This window comes from Lichenostomus cassidix, unplaced genomic scaffold, assembly GCF_008360975.1.
Source record: "Lichenostomus cassidix isolate B80296 unplaced genomic scaffold, HeHo_3.0 HiC_scaffold_37, whole genome shotgun sequence".
NCBI classification, from domain to species: Eukaryota; Metazoa; Chordata; class Aves; order Passeriformes; family Meliphagidae; genus Lichenostomus; species Lichenostomus cassidix.
In genome coordinates this window covers 356,568-373,250 of record NW_028147279.1, presented here as the reverse complement: position 1 = coordinate 373,250, position 16,683 = coordinate 356,568, and the positions used below count along the sequence as shown (strand labels likewise).

The 16,683-nt window shown below is 47.0% G+C and overlaps 1 protein-coding gene across 1 annotated transcript in view; it reads right to left on the bottom strand.

Annotated features, from left to right (window-relative positions):
- Window positions 1-16,683, bottom strand: part of CIC (capicua transcriptional repressor) — a 50,831-nt gene that overhangs the window by 15,163 nt on the left and 18,985 nt on the right. The window contains 8 exon segments of the mRNA XM_085044628.1: window positions 2,949-3,048; window positions 4,264-4,434; window positions 5,419-5,470; window positions 7,469-7,611; window positions 9,742-9,907; window positions 11,294-11,476; window positions 13,479-13,599; window positions 15,607-15,820. Of these exon segments, the coding sequence (XP_084900754.1) occupies window positions 2,949-3,048; window positions 4,264-4,434; window positions 5,419-5,470; window positions 7,469-7,611; window positions 9,742-9,907; window positions 11,294-11,476; window positions 13,479-13,599; window positions 15,607-15,820 (1,150 nt within the window).

The window sequence follows — 16,683 nt, the reverse complement described above, 5'->3', positions numbered from 1 at the left end:
GAGAGAGGGGGGAGGGGAGAGAGGTTAGAATGGGGGGAGGAGAGTGGAGAGAGAAAAAAATCCCATAGAGACCCCAAAACACCCCAAAATCCTACAGAAAATCCTAAAATCCTATAGAAACCCCAAAACACCCCAAAATCCCAGAGAGATCCACGAGAAACCCCAAATCCCATTAGCCCCTCCCCCACAATTAGCCCCTCCCCCGTTAGCTCCTCCCCTTCATTAGCCCCTCCCCCACCCTGTTAGCCCCTCCCCCTTCATTAGCCCCTCCCCCACTCATTAGCCCCTCCCCTACCCCACAAGCCCCCCCCCGCACCACGCCCCCCCCTCCTAGCCCTCCCCCACCCGTTAGCCCCTCCCCTCCTAGCCCCTCCCCCACAAGCCCCTCCCCCACCATTACCTCCTCCCCATTCCCTCACCCTCTCCCGTCAGCCCTTCCCCACACTCTAGCCCCTCCCCCTCCCCCATTGGCTCCTCCCCCTTCATCAGCCCCTCCCCACTGTCCCCCACCCTCCCCACCCTTAGCCCCTCCCCACTTGCCCTCCCCCACTCCATCAGCCCCCTCCCTCCTGCTCCTCCCCATTACACCCATCAGCCCTCCCCCACCCCTTAGCCCCTCCCTATCTCGCCCCTCCCCCACCCTCCAATCAGCCCCTCCCCCTCCTATCCCCTCCCCCACCCACCATCCCCTCCCCCACCCATTCGCCCCTCCCCCCTACCTTTGGGGGCGGGGCCAGCGGCGCTGGGCGGAGCTTTGCCGTTGTTCGGGGGAAGGGCGAAGTGCAGGGCGGCGGTGGGGGGAGGGGCGGCGGTGGGGGAGGGGCTGATGGGCGGGGTGGGGGAGGGGCCGGGCTTGCCGTGGGGGAGGGGCAGGGTGGGGAGGATGTACTGAACCTGCGTGATGCCGAGGGGGAGGGGCGGGGGCAGCCGCGGGGAGGGGGCGGCCCCCTCCCCACCTCCTCCTCCCCCCACCGCCGCCCTCCCCCACCCCCGCCCGCCCCTCCCCCACCCGGCGGCGGCGCCAGGAGCTGGACGGGGGGGTGGGGGAGGGGCTGGGGGTGGGGGTGGGGCAGCAGCGCCACCGAGGGGGGAGGGGCGGCCCCTCCCCCACCGCCTCCCCCCACCGCCCCTCCCCCACCCCCCAGCACCAGGCTGGCCACCACCCCTCCCCCACCGGGCGGGGGGAGGGGCTTGGCGGGCGGGGGAGGGGCGGGGCGGAGGGCGGGGGGAGGGGCGGCGGGGGCGGTGGGCGTGGCCGCGTTCGCCCCTCCCCCACCCAGCCCCCCCTCGGCGCTCTCGGCTCGCTTCCGGCGGGGGAGGGGCTTGAGGGAGGAGGGGCGGTGGGGGAGGGGCTGGCGGGGTCGGGGGGCGGGGGGAGGGTCAGCTCCGGGGGAGGGGCGGGAAGGCGGCGGCTCGGGGGCCTGAGGGGGGAGGGGGAGAGAGAGAGAGGGGGGGTGGGGGAGGTGAGGAGCCCGGCTGGGAACCCCCTGACCCCAAAAATTAACCCAAAAATTATCCCAAAATCACCCAAAATTAACCCAAAAATTGCCCCAAAAACAGCCCAAAATCCCCAAGAATCAACCCAAAAATCAGCCCAAAATCCCCAAAAAATCACCCCAAAATCACTCCAAAAATCCCAAATATCAACTCAAAAATTACCCCAAAAAACCCCAAAAACCATCCCAAAAAAACCCCCAAAATCCAAAAAAATCACCCCAAAAAATTACCCCAAAATCCCCAAAACCAACCCAAAAATCAACCCAAAAATCAGCCCAAAAATCACCCCAAAATCAGCCTGAAATTAAAAAAAAATTACCCCAAAACCCACACCAAAATCCCCAAAAATCACCCCAAAAATCAGCCCAAAAAACCCCAAAACCAACCCAAAAATTACCCCAAAACCAGCCTGAAATTCCCCAAAAATCACCCCAAAACCAGCCCAAAATCCCCAAAATCAGCCCAAAATCACCACAAAAACTGCCCAAAATTGGGGAAAATTGGGCAAAATCGGCACAAATTTGGGCAAAATCATCCAAAATTGGACAAAAATTGGCAAAATCAGCCAAAAATTGGTGAAATTCCCCCAAAATCAGTTTAAAATGTCCCAAATTGCCCCGAAATCAACCCAAATTCAGCCCCAAAATCATCCCAAAATTATTCCCAAAATGTCCCAAATTCACCCGAATTTGCCCAAAATCCCCCAAATTCACCCCAAAATTCCTCACCTTGTCCCCCTAGTCGCTGTCACTGTCACCCAAATTCCCCCAAAATCCCCATAATTCCCCCAAAATCACCAATATTTACCCAAAATCCCCTAAATTTCCCCAAATTTCCCAATTTCACCAAATCCAAAAATTCTGAAATTTTCCCAAATTTTCCCAAAATTTTCCCAAAATCCCCCAAATTCCCTCACCTTGTCCCCCTCGTCGCTGTCACTGTCACTCAAATTCCCCCAAATTCCCTAAAATTCCCCCAAAATTCCCTGAAATCTCCCAAATTCCCCAATTCTCCCAAATCCCAAAATTCAAAAAATTCTGAAATTTTCCCAAAATTCCCCAAATTCCCAAAATTTGCCCAAAATCCCCCAAATTCACCCCAAAATCCCTCACCTTGTCCCCCTCGTCGCTGTCACTGTCACTCAAATTCCCCCAAAATCCCCTAAAATTCCCCCAAATCTCCCAAATTCCCCAATTCTCCCAAATCCAAAAATTCCAAAAATTCCGAAATTTTCCCAAATTTGCCCAAAATCCCCATTTTTCACCCCAAAATCCCCAAATTCCCTCACCTTGTCCCCCTCGTCGCTGTCACTGTCACTCAAATTCTCCCCAAAATCCCCAAAATCCTCATAATTCCCCCAAAATCCCCAATATTTACCCAAATTTCCCAATTTCTCCAAATCCAAAAATTCCGAAATTTTCCCAAATTTGCCCAAAATCCCCCAAATTCACCCCAAAATCCCTACCTTGTCCCCCTCGTCGCTGTCACTGTCACTCACTCTCTCTTTGCACTTCAGGTCGATGTCGGGTGGGGGAGGGGCGAAGCCATCCTCTGCGGGGGAGGGGCGGTCAGGATTTGGGGGGTTTTGGGGTTTTTAAAAAATTTTTGGGATTTTTTTTGATTTTCTTGACTTTTTGGGAGTTTTTGTTTGACTTTTTGGGGTTTTTTGGAGGTTTTTTGGGAAGTTTTTTGGGGGTTTTGTTAGATTTTTTCTTTATTTTTTGGGCTTTTTGGGATTTTTTGGGGGATTTTCCGGGGTTTGGGGGATTTTTGGGGTTTTTTTGGGATTTCTTTTGGATTTTTTCGGGGTTTTTTTGGATTTTTGGGGTTTTTTTGGGGGATTTTTATTTGGGGGGAGCGATTTTTGGGATGTTTTTGGATTTTTGGGGATTTTTGGGGTTTTCTATTTTTGGGATTTTTGGGGGGATTTTGGGGGATTTTTTTTATTTTTAGGGACTTTTGGGAGATTTTTTAAATTTTTTTTAATTTTTTGGGGATTTTTTGGGGATTTTTTTCCAGATTTTTTTGGCGGATTTTTTTTTTTTGCTTTTTTTTTGCGATGACCTCACCGATGACGTCATCGTCGCCCTCCTCCTCGCACTGACATCCTCTCCTCGTCACTCATTTTTTTTTAATTTTTTGGGGAATTTTTTTTTTTTGGGGGGGTTTTTTCAGGGATTTTTTCTTGGATTTTTTGGGATTTTTTTGGGGATTTTTTGGGGATTTTTGGGGATTTCTTTGGGATTTCTTTTTATTTTTGGAAATTTTTGGGAGGGATTTTTTGGGGATTTTTTTTTTATTTTTGGGGCTATTTTGGGAATTTTTCCTGGATTTTTTCGGGATTTTTTTGATTTTTTGGGGATTTTTTGTGGGGATTTTTTTTTTTGCTTTTTTTTTGCGATGACCTCACCGATGACGTCATCGTCGCCCTCCTCCTCGCAGATGACCATCCTCTCCTCGTCACTCATTTTTTAATTTTTTGGGAATTTTTTTGGGGGATTTTTTGGGATTTTTTTTTGATTGTTTTTGGATTTTTTCCGGATTTTTGGGGATTTTTTGGGGGGAATTTTTTTGGGGAGATTTTTAAATTTTGATGACCTCACCGATGACGTCATCGTCGCCCTCCTCCTCGCAGATGACCATCCTCTCCTCGTCACTCATTTTTTAAAAATTTTTTGGGAATTTTTTTTGGGATTTTTTGGGGATTTTTTCGGGATTTTTGGTGATTTTTTGGGGGGGATTTTTTTGCTTTTGCGATGACCTCACCGATGACGTCATCGTCGCCCTCCTCCTCGCAGATGACCATCCTCTCCTCGTCACTCGTCATCTCCTCGCTGGGGCCGCGGGGAGGGGCGGGCGGGGGCGGGGCGGCGGCGGGGGGGAGGGGCGGCGGGGGGAGGGGGAGGGGTTGCCGAAGGGGGAGGGGCCGGAGCACAGCTGGGGGAGGGGAGAGAGAAGAAATTCGGTCAAATTCACCCAAAATTTAGCTGAAAATTGAGCCAAAATGCACCTGAAATTCAGCCAAAATTTAGCCCAAATTTACCCAAAATTTAGCTGAAAATTGACCCAAAATCCTCCTGGAATTTGGCTGAAATTCACCCAAAAATGCACTGAAATTCAGCTGAAATTTACCCAAAATTCAGCCAAAATTTAGCCCAAATTTACCCGAAATTTACCCCAAAATTCAGCTGAAATTCACCCAAAAATGCTCTGAAATTTAGCTGAAATTTAGCAGAAAATTCACCCAAAATTTGCCCAAAATTCGGCTGAAATTCACCCAAAAAATGCACTGAAATTCAGCTGAAATTTACCCAAAATTTAGCAGAAATTGACCCAAAATTCAGCTGAAATTTACCCAAAATTCACACAAAATTTACCCAAAATTGGGCCGAAATTTAGCCAAAAATGCTCTGAAATTCAGCCAAAATTTAGCCAAAATTCACCCCGAATTTAGCCGAAATTTACCCCAAAAATGCACTCAAAATTCACCCAAAATTCAGCTGAAATTCACTCGAAATTCACCCAAAATTGACAGGAAAAGTCACACAAAATTTACCCGAAATTCACCCAAAATTTACCCAAAATTCAGCCCAAATCCCCAAAATCCCCCCAAACCACCTCAAAACTCCTCCAAAATCCCCCAAAATTCCCCCAAATCTCCCAAATTTCCCCAAAATCCCCCCAAAACTCCCCCAAAATCCACCAAAACCCCCTCAAAACACCCCAAATTTCCCAAAAATCCCCCAAAATTTCCTGAAATTCCCCAAAATTTCCCAAAAAGCCATCCAAACCCCCTCAAAACTCCCCAAAACCTCCCCAAAAACACCCCAAATTTCACCCGAATTCCCCCCAAAACACCCCAAAATCCCCCAAATTTCACCCCAAAAATCCCAAAATTCTCCAAATTTCCCCAAATCTCACCTGGCTGAGCTCGTGCAGAGGAGCTCCCCGGGGCTCCCCTCCCCCCCAAAACCCCCAAAATATCCCTCAAAACATCCCAAACTTGACCCAAATCACCCCAAATTTCACCCAAACCCCCCAAAATTTCCCCAAAATTTCCCCAAAATTTCCTAAAATTCCCCAAAATTTCCCCAAATCTCCCCAAAAATCCATCAAAACCCCCTAAAAACTCCCTGAAATTCCCCAAAAGTCCCCAAAATCTACCTCAAAACATCCCAAATTTGACTCAAATCCCCCAAATTTCACCTCAAAACTCCCCAAAATCCCTCAAAATTCCCCAAAAATCCCGAATCTCACCTGGCTGAGCTCGTGCAGAGGAGCTCCCCGGGGCTCCCCTCCCCCCAAAATCTCCCCAAAAACATCCCAAAATCTCCCTCAAAATCTCCCAAAATTCACCCAAATCTCCCTCAAAACTCCCCAAATTTCCCAAAAATCCCCCCAAATTTCCCAAATTTTCCCAAAACTCCCTGAAATTCCCCAAAATCTCCCCCAAAACTCCCCAAAATACCCCAAAAAGCTCCCAAAACTCCCAGAAATTCCCCTCAAAACACCCCAAGTTTACCAAAAATCCCCCAAAATTTCCCCAAAAATCCCCCAAATTTTCCCAAAATTCCCCAAAATTTGCCAAAAATCCATCCAAACCCCCTCAAAACTCCCTGAAATTCCCCAAAATCTCCCCCCAAACCACCCCAAATTTCACCCAAATCACTCCAAAATCCCCCAAATTTCCCCCAAAACCCCCCAAGTTTCACCCAAAACATCTCAAACTTGACCCAAATTTCCCAAATTTTCCCCAAAATCCCCCAAAATTTTCCCAAAATTTCCCAAAACTCCCGCAAAATCCATCAAAACCCCCTCAAAACTCCCCAAAATCTTCACTAAAATGCCCCAAAATCTCCCTAAAACTCCCCAAATTTCACCCAAATCTCCCTCAAAACTCCCCAAATTTCCCAAAAATCCCCCAAAATTTCCCCAAAAATCCCCCAAAATTTCCTGAAATTCCCCAAAATTTCTCAAAAATCCATCAAAACTCCCTGAAATTCCCCAAAATCTCCCCCAAAACTCCCCAAATTTCACCCAAATCACTCCAAAATCCCCCAAATTTCACCCCAAAACATCTCAAAATCCCCCAAATTTCCCCAAAAATCCCAAAATCCCCCAAATTTCCCCAAATCTCACCTGGCTGAGTTCATGCAGAGGAGCTCCCCTCCCCCCAAAACTCCCAAAATGCCCCAAAATCTCCCTAAAACTCCCCAAATTTCACCCAAATCTCCCTCAAAACACCCCAAATTTCCCAAAAATCCCCCAAAATTACACCAAAATGTCCTAAAATTCCCCCAAATTCCTCCAAAATCTCCCTAAAATCCACCAAACCCCCCCAAAAACACCCCAAAAACTCCCCAAAAACTCCCCAAATTTCACCAAGAACATCCCAAAATTCCCAAAAAATTCCCGAAAATGCCCCAAATTTCCCCAAAATCCCCAAAATCTCATCCAAACCCACCAAGCTGCCACCCAAATACCCCAAATTTGACCAAAGAACCTCCAAAATCTCCCTCAAAACACCCCAAATTTCACCCCAAAAATCTCAAAATTTCCCCAAAATCCCCCAAATTTCACCCCAAATTTTTCCAAAATGCCCCAAAATCCCCCAAATTTCCCCCAAACCTCACCTGGCTGAGCTCGTGCAGAGGAGCTCCCCGCGGCTCCCCTCCCCCCCAAAAACTCCCCAAAATATCCCTCAAAACATCCCAAACTTGACCCAAATCACCCCAAATTTCACCCAAACCCCCCAAAATTTCCCCAAAATTTCCCCAAAATTTCCTAAAATTCCCCAAAATTTCCCCAAATCTCCCCAAAAATCCATCAAAACCCCCTAAAAACTCCCTGAAATTCCCCAAAAGTCCCCAAAATCTACCTCAAAACATCCCAAATTTGACTCAAATCCCCCAAATTTCACCTCAAAACTCCCGAAAATCCCTCAAAATTCCCCAAAAATCCCGAATCTCACCTGGCTGAGCTCGTGCAGAGGAGCTCCCCGGGGCTCCCCTCCCCCCACGCCGCTGTGGCTGAAGGCTCTGGGCCGAGGGGGGGGTTGGGCTGCCCCTCCCCCACCCTGCGGGGGACCTTTGGGGTCAGGAGGGTCAGCCGAGCCTGGGGGGGGAGAGGGAAAATTTGGGGGTTTTTGGGGAAATTTGGGGATTTTTTGGGGATTTTTTGAGGGGTTTTTAGGGATTTTTTTTGGATTTTTTACAGATTTTTTTTGGTTTTTGGGGGGTTTTTGGGATTTTTGGGATTTTTGGGGTTTTTGGGAACTTTGGGGATTTTTGGGGATTGGGGGATTTTTTGGGATTTTTGGGGATTGGGGATTTTTTGGGATTTTTTGGGATTTTTCGGATTTTTCGGATTTTTGGGATTTTTGGGGATTGGGGATTTTTTGGGATTTTGGGGATTTTGTTTTTTGGGGGATTTGGGGGTATTTGGGATTTTGGGATTTTTTGGGGTGTTTTGGGGTTGGGGTTTTGGGGTTTTTGAGGGATTTTTAGGGGTTTGAGGGTTTTTTGGATTTTAGTGATTTTTGGGGATTTTATAGGGTTTTTTGGGGATGTTTTGGGGATTTTTGGGGTTTTAGGGGATTTTGGGATTTTAGTGATTTTTGGGGGTATTTTTATGGGATTTTTAGGGATTTTTTGGGGATTTTTTGGGATGTTTTTGGACACTGGATTTTTTACAGATTTTTTGGGGGGATTTTTTGGATTTTTTGGGATTTATTGGGTTTTTTGGGGGATTTTTTGGGGATTTTTGGGGATTTTTTGGGGATTTTTGGAGCATTTTTGGGGATTTATGAGGATTTTTTTTGAGAATTTTTTGGGCGTTTTTTGGGGCATTTTTGGGTTTTCTGAGGATTTTTTGGGTTATTTTCAGGGTGTTTTTGGGGCGATTTTAGGGCATTTTTAGGACGTTTTTTGGGATACTTTCAGGCTATTTTCAGAGGATTTTCAGGGTATTTTTGGGGTGATTTTAGGGTATTTTTAGGACATTTTTTTGGATATTTTCAGGCTATTTTCAGGGTATTTTTTGGCTGGTTTTAGCCTATTTTTAGGGTGTTTTTGGGGTATTTTTAGGATGCTTTTTGCGTTATTTTCAGGCTATTTTCAGGGTATTTTGAGGGTATTTTCAGGCTATTTTTGGGGTATTTTTTGGTATATTTTCAGGCTATTTCCAGAGAATTTTCAGGCTATTTTCAGGCTATTTTTGGGGCGATTTTAGGGTATTTTTAGGACGTTTTTTGGGATACTTTCAGGCTATTTTCAGGGTGATTTTAGGATATTTTCAGGCTATTTTTGGGGCGATTTTAGGTTATTTTTAGGACATTTTTTCGGATACTTTCAGGCTATTTTCAGGGTGATTTTAGGATATTTTTGGGGTGATTTTAGGTTATTTTTGGGATGTTTTTCAGGCAATTTTCAGGTTATTTTCAGGGTGATTTCAGGATATTTTTAGGATATTTTTGGGATATTTTTGGGGTATTTTTTGGGATATTTTCAAGCTATTTTCAGGATATTTTCAGGATATTTTTGGGGTGTTTTTGGGCTATTTTTGGGCTCCCAAACCTGCAGGTGGTGCCGCCGGGCCGCTCTCGGAGGCGCTGCGCTCCCTCTGGGGCTCTTTGGGGTCATTTTTAGGGTATTTTTAGGGTATTTTTGGGATATTTTTGGGATATTTTTGGGGTATTTTTTTGGATAATTTCAAGCTATTTTCAGGCTATTTTCAGGGTGATTTTAGGTTATTTTCAGGGTGATTTCAGGATATTTTTAGGATATTTTTGGGATATTTTTGGGGTATTTTTGGGGTATTTTTTGGGATACTTTCAGGCTATTTTCAGGATATTTTCAGGATGATTTTAGGGTACTTTCAGGACATTTTCAGGGTGATTTTAGGATATTTTTTGGGTCCCAAACCTGCGGGTTGTGCCGCCGGGCCGCTCTCAGACGCGCTGTGCTCTCAGGGTTTTTGGGGTGATTTTAGGGTATTTTTAGGGTATTTTTTGGGATATTTTCAGGTTATTTTCAGGGTGATTTTAGGATATTTTTGGGGTGATTTTAGGTTATTTTTGGGATGTTTTTCAGGCAATTTTCAGGTTATTTTCAGGGTGATTTCAGGATATTTTTAGGGTATTTTTGGGATATTTTTGGGGTATTTTTTGAGATATTTTCAAGCTATTTTCAGGGTGATTTCAGGACATTTTTGGGGTGTTTTTGGGCTATTTTTTGGCTCCCAAACCTGCGGGCTGTGCCGCCGGGCCGCTCTCGGAGGCGCTGCGCTCCCTCTGGGGCTCTTTGGGGTTCCCAGCCCCCCCCGGGCCCCTCCCCCCCTCCGAGCTGGACTTCTTCCTGTCCTTGTTGCACCATTTCCAGTCGGGGTGAGCTTTGAAGTGAGCTTCCTTCACCTGGAGGGGAAAAACAGGGAAAAATTCTGAGCCAAAATACCGAAAATTCTGGAGTTACGGCGAAAAATAGCAAAATTTCAGCGAAAAATAGCAAAATTTCAGCGAAAAATAGCGAAATTTCAGCCAAAAATCCTGAAATTCCAGCCAAATATACCAAAAATTCTGAAATTACAGCTAAAAATACCAAAATTCCAGCGAAAAATAGCGAAGTTCTAGCAAAATATGGCGAAATTCAAGCGAAAAATACCAAAATTCCAGCAAAAAATACCAAAATTCCAGCAAAAAATACCAAAAATTCTGAAATTCCAGCCAAAAATCCCGAAATTCCAGTAAAATTCTGAAAATCCCCCCCCAAATCCATAAAAGAATCCACCCCAAAATCCCAAAAATCAACCCAAAAGTCCATCCAAAAATACCCAAAATATAGCCTAAAATTCACCCAGAAATCCAACCCAAAATCCCAAAAATCAATCCCAAAATCCAGCCAAAAATACCCAAAATCCAGCCCAAAATTCACCCCAAAATCTGCCCCAAATTCACCCCAAAATCCACACAGAAACCCCAAATACCCTCCCCAAAATCCACCCCAAAGTTCATCCCAAAAACCTACCCCAAAATCCCCAAAATCCACCTCAGCACCTTCCTTGCAATTCCCCCTTTTCACCAGCAGGTGGAGCAGGACAACTAAACACCCCAAAATCTCACCTGAAACTCCCCAAATCTCCCCAAAATTCCCCAAAATCCCACCTGAAACTCCCAAAAATTCCCAAAATCCCTCACCTGGAAGGCCAGGTCGTGGTACTGCTGCTTCTCCTGAGATCCTAATGAAACCCAAACACCTCAAAACCTCCCAAAATCTCCCCAAAATCCACCTCAGCGCCTTCCTTGCAATTCCATCTTTCCACCAGCAGGGGGAGCAGGAGAGAAAAACGCCCAAAAATCTCACCTGAAACTCCCCAAATCTCCCAAAATTTCCCTAAAATCCCCCAAAATCTCACCTGAAACTCCCAAAATTCCCCAAACTCTCTCACCTGGAAGGCCAGGTCGCGGTACTGCTGCTTCTCCTGAGATCCTAATGAACCCCAAACACCTCAAAACCTCCCAAAATCCCCCAAATTCCACCCAAATCTCCCCCAAACTGCCCCAAATCTCCCCAAAATCTCACCTGAAACTCCCAAAAACCCCCAAACTCTCTCACCTGGAAGGCCAGGTCGTGGTACTGCTGCTTCTCCCGTGGCCCCAATGAACCCCAAACACCCCAAATTCCCCCCAAATCCCCCAAATTCCACCCAAATCTCCCCCAAACTGACCCAAACCGCCCCAAAACTGCCCCAAAACTGCCCCAAAATTCCCAAAATTTCCCCAAAATTCCCCAAACTCCCTCACCTGGAAGGCCAGGTCGTGGTACTGCTGCTTCTCCCGCGGCCCCAGGGCGTACCACCACTCGCCCAGGATCTTGCTGACCGTCCGGTTGTCCTGGTTGGGGTGCCGCTGGTGGACGAGGGCGCGGTGCCGCTTGCTGAAGATCATGAAGGCGTTCATGGGGCGCCGGATGTGGTCCTTCTCCCGCTGGGGACACGCCCAGAAAGGGGCGGGGTCAGTGGGGACACGCCCAGAAAGGGGAGGAGTCAGTGGGATGTAAATATGGTAGGTGTGGTCAGTTGGATTGGTTAATGATGAGGTTTGGTCAATGGGAAATGTCCATGATGGGTGTGGTCAGTAGGTGTGGTCAGTAGGAAATGTTAATGAGGGGTGTGGTCCTTCTCCCGCTGGGACACGCCCAGAAAGGGGCGGAGTCAGGGATATGGTAATGATGGGTGTGGTCAGTGGGATTTGTCAATGATGGGTGTGGTCAGTAGGATATGTAAATGAGGGGTGTGGTCAGCAGGGTGTGGTCAGTGGGATATGCTAATGAGGGGTGTGGTCAGTAAGATATGGTAATGAGGGGTGTGGTCAGCAGGACACGCCCACAATGGGTGTGGCATCATTCCTGGGAGGTTTTTGGGGATATTTTGGGGGATTTCAGTCACATTTTTGGGGGTTTTTGGGGATTTTTTTATATATATTTTGGGGATATTTTGGGGGATTTCTGTTGCATTTTTTGGGATTTTTTTGGGATCTTTTGGGGATATTTTGGCGATTTCAGTCGGATTTTTTGGGGATTTTTTGGGGATACTTTGGGGGATTTCTGTCAGATTTTTTGGGGATTTTTGGGGGACTTTTGAGTTATATTTTGGGTGATTCCAATGGAGTTTTTTTCAGGGATCTCAGGCTGATTTTGGTCAGATTTTTGGGGTGATTTTGGGGTTTTTGGGGCTCACCTTGCTGGGACTGCGGCCGTCCTTGTCCCCCTCCTTGGGCAGATTTTGGGGACATTTTGGGGACATTTTGCGTGGTTTTTTTGGGATTTTTTGGGGATATTTTGGGGATATTTTGTGCGATTTCAATGGGGTTTTTTTTCAGGAATTTCAGGGATGGTTTTTGGGGTAATTTTGGGATATTTTGGGGTTTTTTGGGGCTCACCTTGCTGGGACTCCGGCCGTCCTTGTCCCCCTCCTTGGGCAGATTTTGGGGACATTTTGGGTCATTTTTGGGGATATTTTTGGTATATTTTGTCTGATTTCAATGGGGTTTTTTTCAGGAATTTCGGGATGATTTCAGGGATGATTTTTGGGGTAATTTTGGGGTGATTTTGGGGTTTTTTGGGGCTCACCTTGCTGGGACTCCGGCCGTCCTTGTCCCCCTCCTTGGGCAGATTTTGGGGACATTTTGGGGATTTTTGGGGACATTTTGGGGACACTTTGCGCGATTTCAATGGGGTTTTTTTCAGGAATTTCAGGATGATTTCAGGGATGATTTTTGGGGTGATTTTGGGGTTTTTTGGGCTCACCTTGCTGGGACTGCGGCCGTCCTTGTCCCCCTCCTTGGGCAGATTTTGGGGACATTTTAGGTGATTTCAGTCAGATTTTTTTGGGATATTTTAGGGTATTTTTTCAGGAATTTCAGGATGATTTCAGGATGATTTCAGGGATGGTTTTTGGGGTGATTTTGGGGTTTTTTGGGTCTCACCTTGCTGGGGCTGCGGCCGTCCTTGTCCCCCTCCTTGGGCAGATTTTGGGGACATTTTGGGGATTTTTTGTGCGATTTCAATGGGATTTTTTGGGGATATTTCAGTGGGATTTCAGGCTGATTTTGGTCAGTTTTTTGGGGTGATTTTGGGGTTTTTTGGGTCTCACCTTGCTGGGGTTCCGGCCGTCCTTGTCCCCCTCCTTGGGCAGATTTTGGGGACATTTTGGGTATATTTTGTGCGATTTCAATGGGGTTTTTTTCAGGAATTTCAGGCAGATTTTGGTCAGATTTTTGGGGTGATTTTGGGGTTTTTTGGGGCTCACCTTGCTGGGACTGCGGCCGTCCTTGTCCCCTTCCTTGGGCAGATTTTGGGGACATTTTGTGCGATTTCAATGGGATTTTTTTGGGATATTTTAAGGTATTTTTTCAGGAATTTCACACAGATTTCAGGGATGGTTTTTGGGGTGATTTTGGGGTGATTTTGGGGTTTTTTGGGTCTCACCTTGCTGGGGCTCCGGCCGTCCTTGTCCCCCTCCTTGGGCAGGGCGCTCAGCGACTGCGTCCGGCGCTTGCCGGGGCCGAGGGGCAGCGGCAGCTCTGGAGCCACGATGGACGACAGGAAGCTGGACAGAGGGACAGCAGGGGACAAGGGGTCAGCAGGAGGGTCACCAGGGGGGACAAGGGGTCAGCAGGGGGAACAGGAGGGTCAAGGGGTCAACAGGGGGATCAAGGGGTCACCAGGAGGGTCACCAGAGGGGTCAAGGGGACACTGGGGTGGTCAAGGGGTCACCAGAGGGATCAAGAGGTCACCAAGGGGGTCACCAGGGGGGTAAAGAGGTCATCAGGAGGGTCACCAAGAGGGACAAGAGGTCACTGGGGGGTCAAGGGGACACCAGAGGGGTCAAGGGGTTACCAGGAGGGTCAAGAGGTCACTGGGGGGTCACCAGAGGGGACAAGGGGTCACCAGAGGGGACAAGGGGTCACCAGAGGGGTCACCAGGGGGGTTAAAGGGTCACCAGAGGGGTCAAAGGGACACTGGGGGGGGTCAAGAGGTCACCAGGGTGGTCAAGAAGTCATCAGAGGGGTCACCAGGGTGGTCAAGAAGTCATCAGAGGGGTCACCAGAAGGGTCAAGATGTCACTGAGGGGTCAAGAGGTGACCAGAGGGGTCAAAGGGACACCAGGGAGGTCAAGGGGACACCGGGGGGGTCACCAGGAGGGTCAAGAGGTCACCAGGAAGGTCAAGGGGACACCAGGGGGGTCAGGGTGACAGGGACAGGGTCAGGGGACATAGCAGTGTGGGGAATTTGGGGTTTTGGGGAGTTTTGGGGTATTTTAGGACAGTTTTAGGATAATTTTGGGGCAGTTTAGGACAATTTTGGGGTGATTTAGGACAAGTTTGGGGTGATTTAGGATAATTTTGGGGTGTTTTTGGGGTGATTTAGGATATTTTTGGGGTGATTTAGGACATTTTTGGGATTCCTCACTCACGCATCATCGTAGTCACTCTCGGCCTCGCTGTCTGGGGCAGTTTTGGGGTATTTCAGGATAATTTTAGGATAATTTAGGATAATTTTGGGATATTTTAGGACAGGTTTAGGACATTTTTGGGGTGATTTAGGGTATTTTTGGGGTTTCTCACTCACGCATCATCGTGGTCACTCTCGGGCTCGCTGTCTGGGGCAGTTTTGGGATAATTTTGGGCTGATTTAGGATATTTTCAGGGTAGTTTAGGAAAATTTCAGGATAATTTTGGGGTATTTTAGGACAATTTTAGGATAATTTCAGGATGTTTCACTCACGCATCATCGTGGTCACTCTCGGGCTCGCTGTCTGGGGCAGTTTTGGGGTATTTTAGGATCATTTTGGAGCAGTTTAGGATAACTTTGGGATATTTTAGGATATTTTTAGGATCGTTTAGGATATTTTTAGGATAGTTTTAGGATAATTTCACTCACGCATCATCGTGGTCACTCTCGGCCTCACTGTCCGGGGCAGTTTTGGGATAATTTTGGGGCAGTTTAGGATAACTTTGGGATATTTTAGGATAATTTTGGGATATTTTAGGATAATTTCAGGATAATTTCAGGATAATTTTGGGGTGTTTTGGGGTGTTTTTGGGATGTTTCACTCACGCATCATCGTGGTCACTCTCGGGCTCGCTGTCTGGGGCAGTTTTGGGGTATTTTAGGATAATTTTGGGATATTTTAGGATAACTTTAGGATATTTTAGGATAATTTCAGGATAATTTCAGGATAATTTTGGGGTATTTTTGGGGTTTCTCACTCACGCATCATCGTGGTCACTCTCGGGCTCGCTGTCTGGGGCAGTTTTGGGATAACTTTGGGATATTTTAGGACAGGTTTAGGATATTTTTGGGGTGATTTAGGATAATTTCACTCACGCATCATCGTGGTCACTCTCAGGCTTGCTGTGCAGGGCAGTTTTGGGGTATTTTAGGATAATTTTGGGATATTTTAGGATAATTTCAGGATAATTTTGGGGTGTTTTGGGGTCTCTCACTCACGCATCATCGTGGTCACTCTCGGGCTCGCTGTCCAGGGCAGTTTTGGGATATTTTAGGATAATTTCAGGATAATTTTGGGGTGTTTTAGGATAATTTCACTCACGCATCATCGTGGTCACTCTCGGGCTCGCTGTCCGCTCTCCCCTCCCCCCCTGGCTGCTCCTCCTCGGGGGGAGGGGCGGGGCCGGTGGCGGCGGGGGGAGGGGCGGGCGGGGCGGCGGGGGAGGGGCTGGGCGGTCGGGTCGCCCCCCCACACCTGCCCGGCTCCTGCCCCACCCCCCCCGGCTCGGGGGCCACCGCGGCCACCTCGGGGGGCTCTGGGGACAGAGAGACAAGTGTCACCTGGGGTGGCGCAATGGGCGCTTTGGGGTTATAAAAATTGTAAAAATTTGTGGTTTTGGTTTTACATAAAGAGTTAAAAATTTATGGTTTAGGTTTTATAAGAAACGGTAAAAAGCCTAAATATAGCTAAAATGGTTTCAATAAATAAATATATTAAAAACAATGTTATAATAATTAATACTGTAATAATTAGTATAATTATTTTACTATACTCTATATTAATATTCTATGATAAAGTATTACATCGTTATTAACAATATAACATAATAATTTTAAAAGAGAATGAAATATCATAAAGCATCATTACAATATAATCTAATTAATGTAATATAACAATACTCTAATTTATATTATTATACCATAACTAAAAGACTCTTAATAATAATTATAACATACATGTATCATACATATATATAAAATAATAATAATATCAAAATAATACTCTAGCAACAAAACACACAACGTAACATAATCATTATAATGCCATAAAAATACAAAAAATAATTAAATTTTTTCTATTTCTCTGTTTTGGTGTCACACCAGGGTGGGTGGGGCAGCTGGGTGTGGCCTCAGGTGGGCGTGGCTCACCTGTGGTGGGCGTGGCTGACACAGATAGGTGAGTGTGTCACACAGGTAGGATGGGCGTGTCTCACCTTTGGTGGGCGTGGTCCCGGGGGTGTGGCTAACACCGATAAATGGGCGTGTCTCACCTTTGATGGGCGTGGCTGACACAGGTAAGTGGGCGTGTCTCACCTTTGGTGGGCGTGGCCCCGGGGGCATGGCTAACACAGGTAGGATGGGCGTGTCTCACCTTTGGTGGGCGTGGCCCCGGGGGCGT